Raw genomic sequence first — 19070 nt, 5'->3', positions numbered from 1 at the left:
GAAGTTATTTTGTTGCAAAAAAACCTTCAAAAGTTTGACTTTGTTGCGAAAAACCCTAAAAAATTCAAAAAAAAAATAAAATAAAAAATAAATTCTAAAAAACCTAGAGACAATTTTAAGACCTTCTGTGATTTTTTTTTCAAAAATAATATCCTTTGTATCATATTTCATGGAGAGGAAGTTTGAAAAAAAAAGAAAAATGTGTAGCTCATTTATTAACTCATGTTATTTTAACTTTGTCATGTCTACCATTATTTTTCCTATACAAATAATTATTTAACTAAACTAATAAAAGTGGTTTCACTAATTTTGGGGTGTTATGAATTAGTTATGAATTAATCTATCTGCAATACATTTACTCAATCCTGCACGTTACAATAACTATTTCAAGATTTTATGTATTTTTAGAAGATAGAGGATCGTGTAAGAAGACTAAAACAAATTGGTTTCATGATTTTTGGATTAGTAAATAATTAACTATGCGTTTAACTCGAATTAATAAATGAGTTGCACGTTTGTCTTTTTTTTCAAACTTCCTCTCCATGAAATATGGTGCAAAGGATATTATTTTAAAAAAAAATTCACAAAAGGTCTTAGAATTGTCTTTAGTTTTTTTAAGAATTTTTTGTGATTTTTTTAAAAAAATTAAAATTTTGGGTGTGTTTTTGCAACAAAATCAAACCTTTTGGGTTTTTTTTAACAAAATAACTTTTTGGGGGAAGTCAAAATCCAAATGAATTTTGGGGGTTTGGATTTTTCCCATTTTTATAAGATGTGATTTGACTCGGTACCTACAGTCTTCCAGATTGAAGTTTGGTCGCAAATTCTTTTTGAAATATTATGTTATTAACTGGACCGCGGGAATGCATATGGAAATACAATTCTAGTGGTACCATTTGTTGTCTTGCTAAACACTTGCATATTAGTTAACCTAATTTCCTTCAATACATTTGTTTATTGTAGTTTTGGGAGTAAATTTCACAAAACTACAACTATTTTAATCAAACACCCACACAACTACATGTATTTTTACATACATCATAGAACTACAACTATTTTGACACTAGGGTACCCCATAACTACAACTTTCGAAGTAGTTGTGTGGTACCCTTGTTAAAATAGTTGTTTTGTAATACAAGCTAAAATAGTTATAGTTTTATGAGTATTATGTCAAAATAGTTATGGTTCTATGAAATTTACTCAAGTTTTGGACAGAGCGAGTAGCTAAGGATAGATCCTACTCCTCTAATGTATATGGCTTTTACATGTGCAGTTTTCTGACGGTAAAAAAGCAAACATGGGTGTTATATGGCTTTTACATGTGCAGTTTTCTGACGGTAAAAAAGTAAACATTGGTGTTAAGGGAACCATTAGCTTTGTGTGAAGACACAATGTTCACTTTATGCACCAACATATATAGCTTTAGCAAAAAGTCAATGCATGCTACATGTGGCCATGCTTGGCGGGAACTAGAGAGAAGCGGTCCCCATCCCAGATGCTTGTTGCGCTGCCTCGCCTCTACATTTATCCGATGAAAGTGAAATTTTCAGGTAGCAGGTGAACCGGTGAAGTGATGGATTATTCGGTCAGTCAAAAAAGAAGGTAAGCTGCACTACGGCATGAAAATGAGGCATGCTAGTTGACTTTGTTTTCATTTTTAACTAAAAAGTTAAAGGCTAACCTCACCTCACTATCGGGTGCTGATGGACACACTGGACCATGCTGATGGATCCATCTGTGCAATGCTACCACGTCTCCGACCGAAGAAGGATATAACACGGCTCAATACGCATGCAGAGTTTGAAGATGGATGCATGCATGCAGACAATGGCCGATCGTGCTCACGAATTTAGGTAGGACGAACTTCATCTCGGTCTTGCTTTACTGGAAAGTCCGCCGCTGCATGCAGATCCATGGATGCAGTGCACTAGATTTAACATAACGTATCGTATAGCAAATGAATACCAAGATCGACCAGTCCTGTTGGCAGCATCATGCATGGGCTCTCAAAAGTCCATCCATGCTGCCACGAGGGATCATGAGGTGTTGAGATTGCATGCATGCACCTGCAGCGCACCAGGCCCGTCGCTACCCCTCCGCTCAGCCAGAGCAGCTGCTTCAGTTTGTGTGTGGCGATCCAATCAATTAGTTTGGAATAAATTTCGCAAAACTACCACATGTAACTTGTTAAAACTATTGCAAACTACAGAATTAAGAACATGTATATCAAAACTACATATTTAGCGTGTCCTTTATCACAAAACTACAAATTTAGCGTGTTGTTTGCAAAAGTACGGACTTAGTGTATCAATCTGTCACTACACTACAGATTTCAGAAGGATAGTGAGCTTTTTTTTCGAAAAACTCTTTATATGAATTAGTCGGCCACAGAAAAACAAATATTAACCGAAATGAACCATCATCAACACTAATATGATCCTTAATAATTGCACGTACACTAAATCACTAACACTGGAACAGACATGCCATGAACAAGAGATACCTAGTTCAATACTGGAATTCACTCGCTCTATCAAATATGTATAGAACCAACAGATGACGCGAGACACAATCAGGAACTGCTTCAGAAGTGAATTCTAATGGAGTAGTAATCTGATTAAAACATCAACAGAAAGCAGAACATGACCAGATTGAAAAGGGAGAAACAAAGCAATATGTTTTGTTGCTTCATGAAAAACATAAAGGAGTCAAAACTGTCAGTCAGGCACTGCCTGGAGCTGCACAGGAATGACAGAGAGACAATAAATGAGACGGGTGATATCAACAGAAAGTTTGGTAAATCATGACGATGGGCATGATCCCATGTACTGTATCTGGGAGATCCTCACTGTTAAACATAGTGATATTAAATCACCAAAATTCAAATGCCATGCAACTTCATGTAATCCCAAATACCCACAGTCGTATTCAGCTATGCTACTGCTACAACGTACTACTACTTGTTGCTGCAAAAGCATATTAACTTTCTGAGAGCACATATATGAACTTCGTTGTCCAAATAGCCCCAAAAGCTGACAATAAATGATAAACTGATGAAGAAGAGCTCATAACGGTTGCTGCGTTCTAGGTACTGAATGAATACCATAACAAATAGCCCCAAATTGCCCCTAACTATAATGATACATCTAGCTCATACAAAGAGTCAAACAGACTATTAGGATGGACCAATAAAATCTCCTTCAAGGAAGACAGTTGCATACATCACCTGTAAAACACGGACATGGGCTAGGGTATGCATCGAAAACCTCCAGTGTAAGAGATGCAGAGGTTGGTCCAAGCTCATCACCAAAGCCTGGATAGTAACATCATTCACTTGATGTACCAACTATAGGGTAAACCGCTAAAGTTGATGGTCAAGCCAGTGCTACAATCGGAGCATGATAAGTAGGCAAACACAAGATTTTGGTGTTGCCTGGCTGGCAAAAGAACCATCACGTAAAAAGATTTTCTACTTCGGAAGACGGAAAGGTTGTGAGCGCCTCTGAACAAGATGTTTCTGCATAAACCTGTCTGCATGGGATGGATACTTCTCTTCAATGTATGCCCGGATACACTTGCGGTATGAGAAATCTTCCCAATCGCCATTTGTTCTAACAACAAAGAGGCATCTGGACTTCTTGAACTCAGGGTGCCTGTCAACCTTCAAATATTATTCAAGTTAAGACATAGTAACATTGTAAGTGCATACAAGCAAAAATGTTGTTATCGTGTATGCACTATGCAGTATACACCATGTCCGAAGCAGACAATCCAAAGTTACATTACCATAGTTTCCATCCTAACTTTTGGTATCCAAAATGCAAGAAACTTCTGTTTCACTCATCTCAAATCAACTCCATGAGGTCAGAATGAAATCATAAAAATTGGTATGAAGCAAGAATAATAAATCATGTAAAAATTTGTTTCTACTTGCAGGATCCTAATGAAGGGCATAACAGAGAAGTACCACATAGGATTGTTAAAAAAATTAATTTGTTTGGATTGTTAAAAGGAAATCGGAATTCCATATGAATGGCACAGAAAAAGAAAATGAAACATGCATGTTCAGCACAAGATATGGCCAATCCAGAGCATGGTCTTAAACACCAGTGTAGCAGCCATTTCTTACGCATAAGCACTCCAGTTGCAGGTAGGACAAAAAGATTGAAGGTAGCTGGCAATTCAGATGAGTAGAACTAGTCTTGAGTGTCAGTGGAAACCAGTTAAACCGAAGTTGATTAAACCAGGTTTAACTGATGCGTTGTGAAGCATCTCCCAAAACTTCTATGGAACATAGGGCTGGTGATAATTTTAGAAATTAGTCCATGGCATGCGAAGAATACAAGTGAATTTTTCCAAATTTTTAGGAAATATTTTGAAGGCATAAAATTTACCACAAGTTAGAAAAGCTAGTATGTTTGGGGAATTTTAGTTTGAAATTGGCTCAGGCATTATAGGTCAAATAAGTTAAAATAGGTTGCACATGAATTATAGAATCCAGCAAAATTGATCCTCAAATTTTGTGATGACTTTTCAACCACTAGAGAAATTCGAGAAAACAAATGAGAAACTGAAGACACTAGTACAAACTAACACCAAAAGTTATCTAGCTTCTTCTCTGTTGCTGTTCTTCTCTCTCTCTCTCATATTTCCTTCACAGCAGAGCAGGCCGGCGCAGCCATTCTTGACCTTGAGCAAAGCTGCCACCTCTTGCTCTCTCTCACTCACTCATCTGGACAGCACACAGATCAGAGCCAGTGCTGTTTTTCTTGACTAAGTGAGGCAATCATCCATCCTATCCTGCCACCTCAAGCTCTCCCAGTCCTTCCTCACAGGAGTAGCAAAAAAAAAAAAAAAATGCAGCACGCCATCTCTATCTCCCCACACAGATCAGAGCCGGTGCCGTTTTTCTTGACTAAGTGAGGCAATCATCCATCCTATCCTGCCACCTCAAGCTCTCCCAGTCCTTCCTCACAGGAGTAGCAAAAAAAAAAAAAAAATGCAGCACGCCATCTCTATCTCCCCTTCTCCACTGAATCCAGCAGAGGAGCAACCGAGCAGGCAAAAGCCATTTGCTCTCCTCCTCTCTTTCCTTCTCCTGCAAGCCATCACCCATGCCACACACACACACCGGCATACTTGCAGCAGCAGCTCACTACATTAGCTCAGCCAAGCAGCTACCACCTCACCAGCTCGCGCATGGTCAGTGCCTCAGCTGGCCACGCTCGCATGCGTTCGCCAGTGTTGCTGACTCTCTGCACCACGGCGCAGCACACCCACGAGACTGCGAGCTCATCCGTGAGGACCTCACCACACGAGCGCCGCCGTGAGAAGCTGTTGCCTAGACGAGTCGTCGCCCCGTTGAGCCGGTGACCACAGCTGCCGAACAGCCCCGATCTATCCCTCACTGTGAAGCTCGTGGTCGTCATCCTCTCCACGCACAGCCACCCTCCACCAATCGTTTGGCGCCGTCGTTCACCGGCGGCAACGTCACACCGTCCCTTCTTCTTTAGCTCCGGTGCAGAGCTCCGAGATTCCACCGTCGACCCTCTGCTCTGAGCCACCTCCGTCCAAGCCGAACCACTGGTGAGCTTCCCCTGTCCCTCTTCCGTCTGTGGCCCGCGCCTTTTTTTGCTGAGCCCGTCGCCGGAGCGTGCCTTGCCACCGGCCATGGATGCTCTGTGCTGAGCATGGCCTCACAGCTTTTGGGACTGAATTCACAAGCCGGCCCCATTGCTCAGTGGTTGTAGCTAGTTAGCGGTGGGTGAAAAAGAGTGCAGACCTTTTTAATTCGGAATAAGGTAGGAAAAGAAGAAATCCGTTTGTTGTGCAACCAGTATTTCGGCTGAATATTAGAAAGTGCATAGAAAATCGTATATAGCTCCAAAATTCATGAAACCAATTTTTTTAGGTTTATATGATCATTATCTACATGTTAAAAATACTGGGAGCTATGAAATATGTATTTAAATTGCATGGGTTAATAAAATAGGTTTGAGCTTTATTAATCCATAATTTAATATTGGTAACTCTAAAATTGATGAGATCAATTTTGTAAATCTTGTTAATTGATTCCCTGCTCAGCAAAAATAATCACCCACATGTTAGATGTTGTTACAATTCTATATAAGGTTAAGCTTAGTTAGTCCTAAAAGTGTTCAAACGTTTAACAGTAATCCCATTTAAGAAAAATCTTCGGTGCTTTAGAACTCGTGCCCTGACGATTTGCACTGTTATCGCATTCTATGGAGCATCCTTCATTTCATAACATTCATATTCGTTACATTGCACGCGTTATTCTTTTAGGGAACTTCGACCCGACGAACGAGGCTGTCCCTGGAGGTTCCCGCAATGGTGATCGTGATTCGAGTAGCTGTGAGCAGCAGCTAGGGCAGCAAGGCAAGCATCTATCATATTGCATCGTGTCTACTTGAAAATCTAATATGTTATCTACGCTTATGTATACATTGCATGTGTCGGGTACCGAGTTGGGTAGAACCTATGCCTATGCATTCTCCCATTTCGGTCACGTGTCATGTGTTATTCCTTGGAGCCTAGTGGTGTCGTCGAGGTCTAATTATAGTTTCGCTATGCTTAATGGTACTTAGGCTTTCCGGTAGAAGTCGACGACGGCGTCCACCGTTGTCGCGAGCCTAGGGCTTATTACTTGTTCACACTTGTGTTTGTGTTGATGATGAGTCAGTTTGGTGAGTGGTGAGTTGAGACGAGGTGTGGGCGGTGTTAGGGGTGTCATCTGCTCACGAGGAGTCCTCAGGCAGTTCGGGGAGGGAACCCGGACACCGTAGACCGCTTGCACCGGTTAAGCACCGACCGTCGGTGTAGTCGGCTTTAGCACTTACCTTACTCACCACATGCTGATATAATGGTAGGCGAGCTGATTACCTTCGCAGACGTGGTCATGTGGGCCTCGTCATAGACGGTGTGAGTCCGGTTTGAGTCCGGGCTTTTAGCGGTATTGGTTTGCTCGTGGAGTAGTTCTAATACCGCCGCGTCGAGCTATAGTTGGGCCTGGTTGGAAAAGGTTGTCACGGGTACCCCTTGTGTGCATCTTAGCGGATGGCACAAGCCGTATGGTCCCTGTGTCGTATGGGTCTAGGAGTATCCCCTGCAGGGTGTATAATCAGTTCGAACTGCCGCGCTCTCGATCATGAGCATTGCTATCGCTTATCTCCACCGAGCGACCATGTTTTGGTCGTAGAGTTTCGATGTGGGTTGTGGCATGGTTGGTTTGGGTGGTTTGGTCGGTATGTGGTCGGTGGTTTGGTGGTAATGGTTTACTTTTATACACTTGTTGTTTATATATCTATTCTGATCAGTTGGTTGGCAGGGTTTGAGTCGGTGGTTGGTTAAATCAGTTGCTTACACCTAGAGTCTAGGTTGCTTACCGCTTAATGAACTTAAACATGTCTTAATCCTTGCTACAGCTTTAAATGCATGATCCTTGGAGTCGAGAATATATATACTCATACTGTGTGAGACTTGTTAGTACCTTCGTACTAAGGGTACTGCCCTTAAGTTTCAGGTTCACAGGTTGGCGAGGAAGAGGCAGTGTTCGGCTACTTTGTGCCTACCGATCAGGGTGGCGGGCAGGAGTAGCACCTTCTACTCCGAACTCCGGCGCTTTTGGTATGAAGCCTAAGGGCATACGGCTCCATACTCTTTTGTTGCATAGGTTTATCTTCCGCTGCGTAGTTGTTGTTGTTCCTCTTTTGTTGTAAATTGTGGAAGCAGTTGCATGTTTAAGTATTGTAATACAACTTAATTACTTGCTCTCTATTAAACTGTGTTATGATATTTGAGTTGGAAGGCATGTGTTCCGATCCTGGGCACAAAACACGTGCCGGGACTACCGAAATGGTATTCTGATTAATCGTCGAGATTGTGATTATGAATAATGATCCTCCTAATGATTAATTAGAATACTATTTGGACGGTTCCTCACATCTTTCAAAGTTCCCCTCCCTAAAATACGCCTTGTGTAGATAGTTTGCCATCAATGACATTTCGAAAATACCTAAAATCCCACTGAACTCACTTCCCTCACTGCATCTTTTTTAATTCTCTTAACATCAATACTCATACCCACATGTTATACAATAAAACCAAGTAACTAACATCAAGATTGAATTTACGCTATGTGATTTGGTCCTACATTAGTGGAACTAATGTATAATTCTCTCGGAGTTCATGTGCAAGAAAAAAAAATATTGTTCTACATTTTTTAGCGACATTGGATTCACATGCACGCTGACTAGTATAATCTAAAATACCTTCTAGACATGTCATTGTTTAACACAGTATCTGGCACAAGGGTATGCTAGACTTGAGAAGTGTTGGCTGTTATGTTGTAGAGTCAAATGTAATATCCATACATAGTCATCATAGAAAAGGTAGCAATAAAGTCAAAGGACAAGCAAATTCAAGGCACCATGGCCTTCAATAACTAAGTTAATCTAAAATACCTTCTAGACATGTCATTGTTTAACACAGTATCTGGCACAAGGGTATGCTAGACTTGAGAAGTGTTGGCTGTTATGTTGTAGAGTCAAATGTAATATCCATACATAGTCATCATAGAAAAGGTAGCAATAAAGTCAAAGGACAAGCAAATTCAAGGCACCATGGCCTTCAATAACTAAGTTGCAGCACAAAAGAAGGCCATGCATCTGAAGAGCGCTGAACACAAATACGTATAATGTTAATATAATAATCCTTCCAGTCACGAAAACACGTCGTTCTGGACATAGGCGTGGTCTCCAAACACAACTTTGACCACTAATTTCTATTACGATATACCTACAAAAAAGCTACTAACAATATAATACTGTAAAAGCACTTTTCGAGATAAATCTGCATGTATAGTTTTCATATGTTCATTATAAATAATTCATGGAGATATCGATAGCCAAATCATAAAAGTTTGATTGCAGGAATCCTGAAACAACTTTTCGTGATAAATCTGCATGTATAGTTTTCATATGTTCATTATCAATAATTCATGGAGATATCGATAGCCAAATCATAAAAGTTTGATTGCAGGAATCCTGAAACAACTTTTCATGACTACAGGGAGTACTGCGAAGAGACACTTTTACCTTTGCGCAATTTCATAAGACATGGAATGCTAAATTGCTACTTGGGCAGGTGAAACCGATTTTTTACTAGGTGTACTATGGTCCAGCACATTCACCCTGATGGCAACCCCTTAGATAAAGCCCATAAGCAAGGGTGGGATATGAGCACCTCGTGCATCGCCTTCCACGCTTCCCCTTCGCCTGCATTTCACGTGAAAACGGTCCAACGGGGACCTTGTGGAGCATGGCCTCCTTATCACGGGCCACTTAGTGTGCAGGCATCTAGGAATTTTTCAGGTGAGCACCTTGATGAGGCCGATGGCGATGGCAGTGTGTGGCCTTTGCCGATAACAACATGGTGTACAGGCATGGGAACAAATGGAGGACAACATAGAGTTGGGAGAGCAATATGATGTATGTGGAGTGAAAAGCCTACAGCCTCACAGGTAGCCCAGGAACTCACCCTAGCCACCAGTTATCGCAACATGAGGCATGTGGAGTGAAAAGCCTACAGCCTCACAGGTAGCCCAAGAACTCACCCAAGACACACGTACACTAGCAGTAGTATTTTTGATGCTGCAATTGCTTGATGCCTTCTCTGTTTTCTTCTCTATTTATACACTGCTGACCACTACGATATAGTCTGGTTTAAACAGCTAATAACTACAGCAATTACTGCTTTAATTGGCTATTATTCTCACTAATTTGCTAGCTGAAAATCCTTAGTTCAAACAGCTAATAACTAAAGCAATTACTGCTTTAATTGGCTATTATTCTCCCTAATCTGCTAGCTGAAAATCTGCACACATCAAGGCTTATTGCTAACAATCTCCCCCTAATCCTTAAGTGTGGACTTGGAATTGATGTTAACCATTCCAATCCTAGCACGAAGCTCATGGAATCTAACTCGCCCAAGTGCCTTCGTTTGAATGTCAGCGAGCTGGTCCTTAGTGCCGACGAAATCAGCACTAATCCTCCCATCTTTCCAGCACTCCCTGATGAAGTGATAGCGCACATCGATGCGTTTGTTACATTCATGGAAGACAGGATTTTGTATCACCGCTAAGTCTAATTTGTTGTCAATCTTCAGCTCGACAGTGTCGGCGTCCCTCCCCTTGAAGTCGCCGAGCAGCCGAGCCAACCACACTGCCTGTGTGGCTGCAGTAGTGGCAGCAACATACTCTGTCTTACAGGACGAGAGTGCCACCACCTTTTGCTTGAGAGCGTGCCAACTCACCAAGCTACTGCCGTAGAAGAACAAACCGCCAGATGTACTCCTCCTTGTGTCAACATCGCCGGCAAGGTCGCTGTCGGTGTACCCGACAAGCCGTGCCTCCGCTGTCCTCCCGTAGTGGCAACCGAGAATTAAAGTCCCAGCCACATAGCGCAATATCCTCTTCACTGCCGCTATGTGTTCCTACGTAGGCCGCTCCACGAGGTCTGGCCGCGTGTGGACAAGATAGCGGAGGCTTCCAATGATCCTCCGGTACTGAGTGATGTCCACCTCTGCCGGGCTCAGCTTGAGCCGCTCCTCCATGGGGGTGCGCGCAGGGTTGCAATCTTGCATCCCCGCCATCTCTACGATGCGCTTGGCGTAATGTGCCTAGCACAGCGTGATCCCGCTGCTACTCTGCTGCACCTCGATGCCAAGGTAGAAGGAGAGCAATCCAAGGTCGTTCATCCTGAACCTCGCCTTCATCTCCTCCTTGAAGCGGTTGATCTCCGCCTCGGTTGATCCAGTGATGATCAAGTCATCCACATAGACCTCGAGGAGCAACAGTGAGTCTCCATGGCCACGCCTGTACATCGCCGCCTCATGCGGGCTCTTACTTCCTTTCCAATTTAATATTTCTCAACAACTTCTCTCATCCCCACGGATCTATTCCAAATTCTTGAATCGTCCCTCGAACAAGGGAGCTCGTAATATCGTGTGCAGCTTCTCGTTCCAAGCCCGCGGCGCTTGCCGCAGCCCGTAGAGCACCTTCCTCAAGCGCAGCACCTTCTGTTCTGCTCTGGCGACGACAAAGCCCGGCGGCTGCGTGACGTACACCTCCTCCCCCAAATCGCCGTTGAGGAAAACCGACTTCACATCCATGTGATGCACCGGCCAGCCATCTTACGTAGCAACAGCTAGCAGCAACCGAACAGACTCAAGACGAGCAACGGGTGCGAATACTTCATCGAAATCAATGCCCGGTTGCTGCACATAGCCCTTGGCGACGAGACGAGCCTTGTGCTTGATCACTTCTTCTGCCTCGTTCTTCTTGAGCTTGAAGACCCACTTCAGCCCAATAGATCGATGCCCATGAGGAAGCTCCACCAGTGACCATGTCCCGTTCTGCTCGATGGAGTCCATCTCGCGCATGGCCGCCTGCCATGCTGGATCGTGCTCTGCTTCAGCGAAGGAGCGTTGTTCTCCATCCTCGCTGACCAGCAGCAACCCCTTGCCATCGACGATGCGATTAGCAAGGCCTGGTGCCTCTCCCCCTCCAAGCACGTCGTCGATGCGACGATAACAAAGAGGGGAGAAGTCGTGGTACACATCCAGCCTGTCGGAGTCGTTTGGCGGAGGAGAGACGAACTCCAAGAGCGAGGCCGCAGCGGGAGAAGCCCATGTGGGCGTGGACGACACGCCAGCAGGCGAGGCTGGCGCTGGATCCGTCCCCGCGGATGTGGGGGCTGCCTCTGCGGGGAAGACAGGCGTGGGCGACGAGATCGCCCCTGTGGGCGCCGGCGCAGCAGGATAAGTGCCTTCTGCGCTGCTTGCGGACGGAGCCAACACGCCTGGGTGGATGTAGTTGACCACTGCCTCCACATGGAAGTCAGGCACGGCTGTTCCACCGTCTTGCAGCACCGCCTCCCAGTCCCAACCGGCGTCCTCGTCAAAAACGATGTCGCGGGAGATGTGGACGTGCCGGGACCGGGGCTCAAGCATGCGGTACGCCTTGGAGCCATCCTCATAGCTGATGAAGACCATTGGGGTGTTGCGGTCGTCGAGCTTCCGCAGGCCTGGTCGTGTATCATTTACATAACCAAGACACCCGAATGTACGCAAGTAGCTTACTGCTGGCTTGCGCCCGTGCCACGCCTCAAATGGCGTCTCGCCGTCAAGACTCTTCGTCAGCGCCCGGTTGAGGAGGTAGACAGCCGTGGTCACAGGATCTTCCGCGGTTTCAGGAGGGCGCGTGCGGTGGCGAGGATGGTCTGGTTCCTCCTCTCCACCACGCCATTTTGCTGCGGCGTGTACGACGCGGAGAAGTTCCGCTGCACGCTGTGGTCCTCGCAGTGGCGCGCAAATTCAACGGAGGTGAACTCGCCGTCATTGTCCGTGCGTAGAACGCGGAGCTTGTGCCCGCTCTCCACCTCCGCAGCAGCCTGGAACTTCGTGATGGCCGCTGCAGCATCACTTTTTGCTGTGAGAAGCGCCAGCCACATGTAGCGGTTTGCGTCATCTACCAACAACAAAAAATAGCGACGTCCGCCTGGCGTCGCCGGCGTAATGGGGCCGGCGTGATGCAGGCTAGAGACATCATGGATATCTAAATACAAGCACCAATGTATTTATTTAATGCAAGAAACTTTTACCGATGAGCATCTTCATGCTGATTATCTATTTGGCTATGCAGGGGCAGCACACTTATCTACAGCTTCGTGAACCCCCGTGGTCCGAGGTTGGCCTAAGCTTGAACGCGAACCTTGTGAGCGCCACACGGGCCATGCAACAGCGGTCTAGGCGCGGAACCAGAATCCGTACGCGCAGATGAGCAAAAACACCTCAACTCTCTGTCTACATCCAATTCAATAAGAGTGCTGTCCAAGAAAGAGAAGATGAGCAAAAAGAACTATGAAGTCCTCCTAAGTTCTGATGCTGCTGAAGCTCAAGGATTTTTCTTTGAGGGAGGGGATGCTCATGCATTGGTTCTCTTTAGGGATGAGGATGAGGGAGAAGTGCCGGGTATGGGGATACCATGGAGTGTCCTTGGAGAAGCAATGGGAGCTAATGATCAACTTTAGCCTTGTAGGAGTGCACGAATGCCTAGAGAGGTAGATGAAGAGTGGGAATCTAAAGCTGAAGACGATGACTATGAGGATGAGGAGATTGATTATGAGGATACGGATGAGGATGATGAAGATGAAATTCTGAACTCCAATACCTGTGTGGAGTGAGGAGGTTGCATGATGGCATCATGTGCCAAGTTATCTTTAATTTCTAAGTATGCAAGTTTGATGAACTATTATGTGATTATGCCTATTGTGTCTTTTGTGACTCATTGACTCTTGTGAGCTGTTTTATTTGTGAACTATTGTGACTATTATGAATTGTGAGTGTCTATATTTTATTTGTGATTTGTGAGCTTTTTGCTTTGTTGTGTTGCTATTTGGAGCTGATGTGCATGTGCAGCACTGCAGCTGTCACTATGAGATGAGTTTCTACCCTTTTCCCTTCTCTTATTGTTGATTTGTTGTTTAAATACTGGATTTCTCATCTCTTATCTCTCTAATTGTTAGCTGCTGTTGTACGCAAGAAGCCAAGAATAAGAAGGCAAGAACAAGAAGTCAAGAACAAGTGTGCAAGAGCAGGTATGAATCTCAACTGAATCTGTTTTTCATTTCTCTATAAATATATAATCATATTCATACAAATTTGTTACAAAATGTTGTTACATTAGTGTATATGACTATATGTTACATAACAGATTCATACAAATATCAATATATAACGCTTAGGCACCCTAGTCGCTAGGCAGTGGACTAGCGCCTGCCTAGCGCCTAACACCCTTTGGAACCTTGGTTATGAATGACATAAAGAGGGGGATGTCACGGTATTGTGGCATTGTGCCTGTGAGATCATTTAGTAAAGCCAAAGGAAGGTATGATATAAATAACGCAAGACAATTAGGAACAGAGGGAGTACATGAAGTCTCAGCATTGTATATTCAGAATCCCAGTTTGCATCTTATTAGTTGGTGGCCAAATACTCATGATGAGTAGCGTTTGTGTTAGCTTCTTGATGCTAAGCAACTTACTTCAGAGAATCATCATGGCTTTTGAGAAATCTCAACTTAACTAATAACAGATGCACTTTTATTTTTGGAGCCAGGACCAATATAAGATCCTATAAAAGCGTGTTGCACACTGTCAGCAGCAGTTAGTCTTACTATAGCTTCTTAAAGCATGCAAATGCCGACATACCAGAAGATAATTACAAGTGCAATAAATAAGATTGAGCTCATTGGGAGATTCATGTCCAAGCAGGGTGGTCAAAACTGTGGGTTCGTCTGTGGAGATCCTCTTAACTAAAAGTAGTGCAAAGAGCCAAATGTCTAGCTTTTGTAGTAGTTTTAACAACAAACAAATAACAAATTACTGAATAGAACATATTTAATCATGAAGGCTTTGGCACAAAGGAAAAAAAGATCTGGAGAATAACAGAACATGATGAAAAAACTTGTCTGAGGAGACCATGCCTAATTTGGTAAACAGATTAAGCAATCATACTTACCATTATAGCATCAAGACCACAACCAATCTTGTCTTCTGAACGAGGATGATGAGAAAGAAGCTTTTCTACTACAACTTTTTCATCATTTGGGCTTAGAAATCCACCGTCTCCATACCTGTTATAAGACAACACTGTCAGAAAGGCAGGAACAATTGACGTAAAGCATGAAACAGTACATCCTCAAAAATTGGGAGAATTATAGCATAACTTAGGGCAGTTCGTCATTGAGTTACTTTGCAGCACTGCGGAGTATAGTTAATCAAGAGCATATAGCAAATTCTAGCAAAGTTTCTTATTTAGCTCAGGATGTTAATCCGCTAGCACATACACAACAGAAATATTAGAACTGCACCTGATAAGCAACCACAATGCCAAACTAGGCCTTAACATCACATAGGTGTCAATTTGTTAGCTATACCATCTAACCAGATTTGTCTCCTGCAGAATTCTTTTCAATTCCCTTATGATGCCAGGCTAGAGCATGAATTCGGGTCATTCAGAAGTTAGGACACAGCTTGTGTGCACAGGGAAAAAAAAGATTTTTTCTATGAATAATGAATTCTCCCATTTCTTTTCATTTTTATGTTGAGTTTACACATGAAACTTTATATGATTGTATATGACTTCATTGGCTATCTCTAAAACTTTTTGAGAATTTTGCAAGTTCACAAATGCCTTAACTGAAGGGGGTTAGCACTGGATACATTCACATTAACTAATTGAGAATCACTTTGTTAGGGCTTTAATATGATTACTTTCATTGAATTAGTGAATATTCTCTTAACTTCAATGTGCATAGGTACTACCACATAGTATTGTAGCACTGACTAGCACATAGTTACCAAATATAGGCTTTCAGTACGTGATATGACACTTACAAAAAACAAAGGCTCCCTCCAGGCTATACTTCTTTGAAACAGATTCGAAGACGTGTTTCATGAACCCAACATTTTCAAGATGCCGACCCAGGTTTCAGACAGTTACAGTTTTTGAACCCAACAATTGCGATACAATGACTCCACATCGAAATAACGATTCGTAGTTCATATGCATCTAAAATAAGTGCTGCGTGCAAACTACAAGGCATGCTAGATTTCTATATTCACATAAAAACACATGGCAAAAATCCATTTTGAACATGAAAGAAACATGATTACATGAAATATCAAGATTCCAAACTTTAAGCAGTTAGCAGTCATTTATCCATTGATTTAACCAAACTACCAAAAAACCAAAGCGCAAGCTCCTCTTCTATTCATAGAAGCACAAAGGCACAAACAAAACAAGCTGATTTATCAGAGTTGTGAACTACAATAGAAGAATGACACTATAAAAGGTAACAACACTGAAAAAGTCAAAGATTGCCATTTATTTTTTGCATTTACTCATCCTTTGAATTTTTCCTTTCTTTATGAAGATGCTATGAACTCACTGTTTCTTGCAGCTCTCTGAGAACCAATAGATGAGCATTATCAGGGGTGGAGCCTAGTGGAGGCTAAAGTGGGCTCTGCTATCATGGATTTTGGATTTGCCCTGAATATGTGCAATATTTAGTGACGTGTTGATCGACTAAATGGCACGATCGAAAGGGGCATGTGAGTGACATGTTGATCGACTGAAAAGAAGAGAAAAAGAAAACAACTGGTAGATGATTGTGGGCTTTAACTCAGCTAGTGCAGCTTCATGATTCCCCAAGTTAGAGAGGAAAATCGCCTCAACTGGTAGAAAATTACATAAAAATGTGCATGCAGGAACCATCACATGCATACATGCATCCACTTTGAGGTAAGTTGGTGCACATGTGCAAACAAGTGCGCGGTCCTGCATTTTATGACTCCTTGATCTTGTTCAGTGCATAGAGTTGGTTGAATGCATAGAGTTCCTTGATTTTGCAATTATTTAGCCCCTTTTTAGTATTAACTAGGTCATATGATATTTAAGCATGACAATCTGATCACACCCAAGTTGAAGTATGGCATGCGACCAAAGAGGTTGAGAAACTCGGCGGATACGTATCCGAGCCGTATCCGTATCGGATACAGATACGGTCGCAACTAGGAGTATCCGTGTTTCATAGGAGAAACATGCAACTGGTTGTTGTAAAACTAACAACGGCGGCCCGCCACCACACCGACGCTACTACTAACTAGTAAGTTGACTTCCGAAAGTGCAAGTCATCTTTTATTTCTTGTGATGCTTATCACTAATCAGATTCGATAAATCTTTCAAGAAACAAGGTCTAAATGTCACAGAAAATCTAGAGCCCGTAAAAAGCAGCTCTCCTCATCAACATCCAAAAAGAGGACAATGCACCTTGTGGATCAATGTTAATCTCTTTAACCTACCAAATATCCACTAGATATGAAGGGAAGCCCGTAACTAATGAGTAATGAAAGGGAAGTTGGCTTTGATATCATAGCCCTCCAATAGCAAGCAAGCCAGCCAATAATGAAGTGCACAGGCAAACATAATCCGCAATCCCTTGCAGAGCCATGACTCCGCTAATGTACTCACGGATGGCATCCAAACTTCCATATAAGCGTTGATCATCTTGACGAATACATTCCAGCATGGGATGGTTTACTTGCTATTGGAAGGCTATACAGTCAGAGCAACACCCCTTTCATCAAATACAAGCTTCCCTCCATTTATAAAGGACATTTGGAAGGATTTAGATATTAACATTGATCCATGCGGATCACATCACCTCTTTCTAGATGTTGATGAGAAGAGGAGTTGCTCTTTACCGACTCTAGATTTTCTTGGGAGGTTGAGATCTCGTTTGTCGAAAGATTTACCGAATCTGATTGTTGAAGAAGCCATAAGAAATAAAACGTGACTTAGAATTTCAGAAGTCGACTCTAGCAGCAACATAGGTTGGTCTCATACTACCATTATCAGATTTTTCTACAAACAAGTGTACGCTCCTCACCGCTTTGGTTGTATGCATAACTACCACCAAGTGGTGCCAAATTTCAGCATGAGTGCTATGAAATTTTGTCGTGCCTAAACTAAAATGACCTAGTTAATCTAAAAAGGGGGCTTTTGTTTCAAAGGGGGGGGGGGCTAAATAAATTTTGCTGAAATCTTATAAGGTTCAGTGCGCGCTACATTGATGTCATGATTAAGCACGAAAATACTTCTGTCATCCATATACAACTATAACTAAGCCCACATGGCGACCGGTGAGAAACAGGGCAAGCCCATTCCATAGCTTGTATTGAAATCCCTGATTCTGTTGATCTTTCAAGCAACATTAGATTTAATCCCCTAACGAGTATTTAAAAAACGCAATACACTTTGTGCTGCTTCAGGTATTTCTAGTCTCACAAGTCAGAACATTTCGATAGCTCACCCACCCATATTAGTCACCAGGTACCACTAGTCCACAAATAACATACTCCTTTCATTTAAAAATATAGGGCGTGGTTTGAACCGTTGCGCTCTTCAAAATCAAAATTTGACCATAAATTTCTCTTGTGTTATATTGTTTGTAGCAACAAAGTTATAGTCATAGGAAAGTACTTTTAAATTCGAATTTAATGGTACCGTTTTTGTATCACAAAATTTTTGTATTGCTAGACTAATTGTTAGTAAAAAATTACAAAATTTGAATCCCGAATTGTGTGTGCACCTTATAAAAATAAATGGAGGGAGTAAAACATAACACCCAGGGACCCACCTATGTCCAACTCCACTTGTGAGTTTTTGTATACGTATTTTTAACACGCACAAACAAACTAGAGCTGAATCCCCTAATTTTGTAGAAAGGCCATAGTAGGTTTGATAGCGTGTAGGTATTGGAAGTGAAGCTGACCTGTCGGAGTGGAGGATGTCCTTGACCAGCTCCACGACGGGTTCGACGTCGCGGAGGATCTTCGCCTCGGTCTCCTCCCACGGCTCGGCTTCCCCCGCAGCGGAGGGCTCCTCGTCGGAGGAGGGGAGGCCGCAGAGTTGGCGGTGGCTGCGGTGCGAAAGCACCGGCACAGAGGCAGCGGGGGCGCACGGCGGGCGGCCGCCGCGGAGGAGGCGCGTGGCGGCTCGGGCGAGGGCGGCGGCCAAGGCCATGGTTGCTTGGGTGCGCCGGCGGCGGCGGCGGCGATGCGACGGAGAGGGTTTGTTTGGGGTTTAAGTTAACCGATTTGGAGGTTGAGGATGGGCCTTAGATTATGGCTGGGCCGGGAAGAGCGAAGATGGGCCCATATTTGGACATTCCCCCTCCGATTGTCTTTTTGAGCGAAGATTTACTTTTTTCTATTTGTGAGGATGATATCTGATAATGAATCGAGCGTATGCCCGATGGTAGATGTATTGATCTATATTTCTATTAGGTTTATATTAAACTGGTCTTAGAAATATAAGAATTTATCTAAATTTAGATTTTTCGTGAGATAATAGTCCTATATTCTGTGTATCATCTTATGAGTTGGGTGAACTTATTACAAAATATGTTATCCTCATTTTACAAGCAG

General features: G+C 43.1%; 1 protein-coding gene across 2 annotated transcripts; it reads right to left on the bottom strand.

The window, feature by feature from the left end:
* Window positions 1-2880: 2880 nt before the first annotated feature.
* Window positions 2881-18733, bottom strand: LOC133901162 (protein DCL homolog, chloroplastic-like). 2 transcript variants are annotated; one of them, XM_062342435.1, is made up of 3 exons: window positions 18416-18724; window positions 14599-14713; window positions 2881-3661 (listed from the first exon to the last, which is right to left on the bottom strand). In XM_062342435.1, exons 1-3 carry the CDS (start codon window positions 18664-18666, stop codon window positions 3470-3472), a joined length of 558 nt encoding a protein of 185 aa, XP_062198419.1. In that variant the 5' UTR covers window positions 18667-18724; the 3' UTR covers window positions 2881-3469. The 2 variants fall into 2 exon arrangements, with proteins under 2 accessions (XP_062198419.1, XP_062198420.1); XM_062342436.1 differs by lacking the exon at window positions 2881-3661 and adding an exon at window positions 12690-13935 and having other exon boundaries at window positions 18416-18733.
* Window positions 18734-19070: the final 337 nt, after the last annotated feature.

Source organism: Phragmites australis, chromosome 20 (genome assembly GCF_958298935.1).
Source record: "Phragmites australis chromosome 20, lpPhrAust1.1, whole genome shotgun sequence".
Classification (NCBI taxonomy): domain Eukaryota; kingdom Viridiplantae; phylum Streptophyta; class Magnoliopsida; order Poales; family Poaceae; genus Phragmites; species Phragmites australis.
Note: the sequence above shows the minus strand (reverse complement) of the source record. Positions and strands in the feature narration are given on the sequence as shown.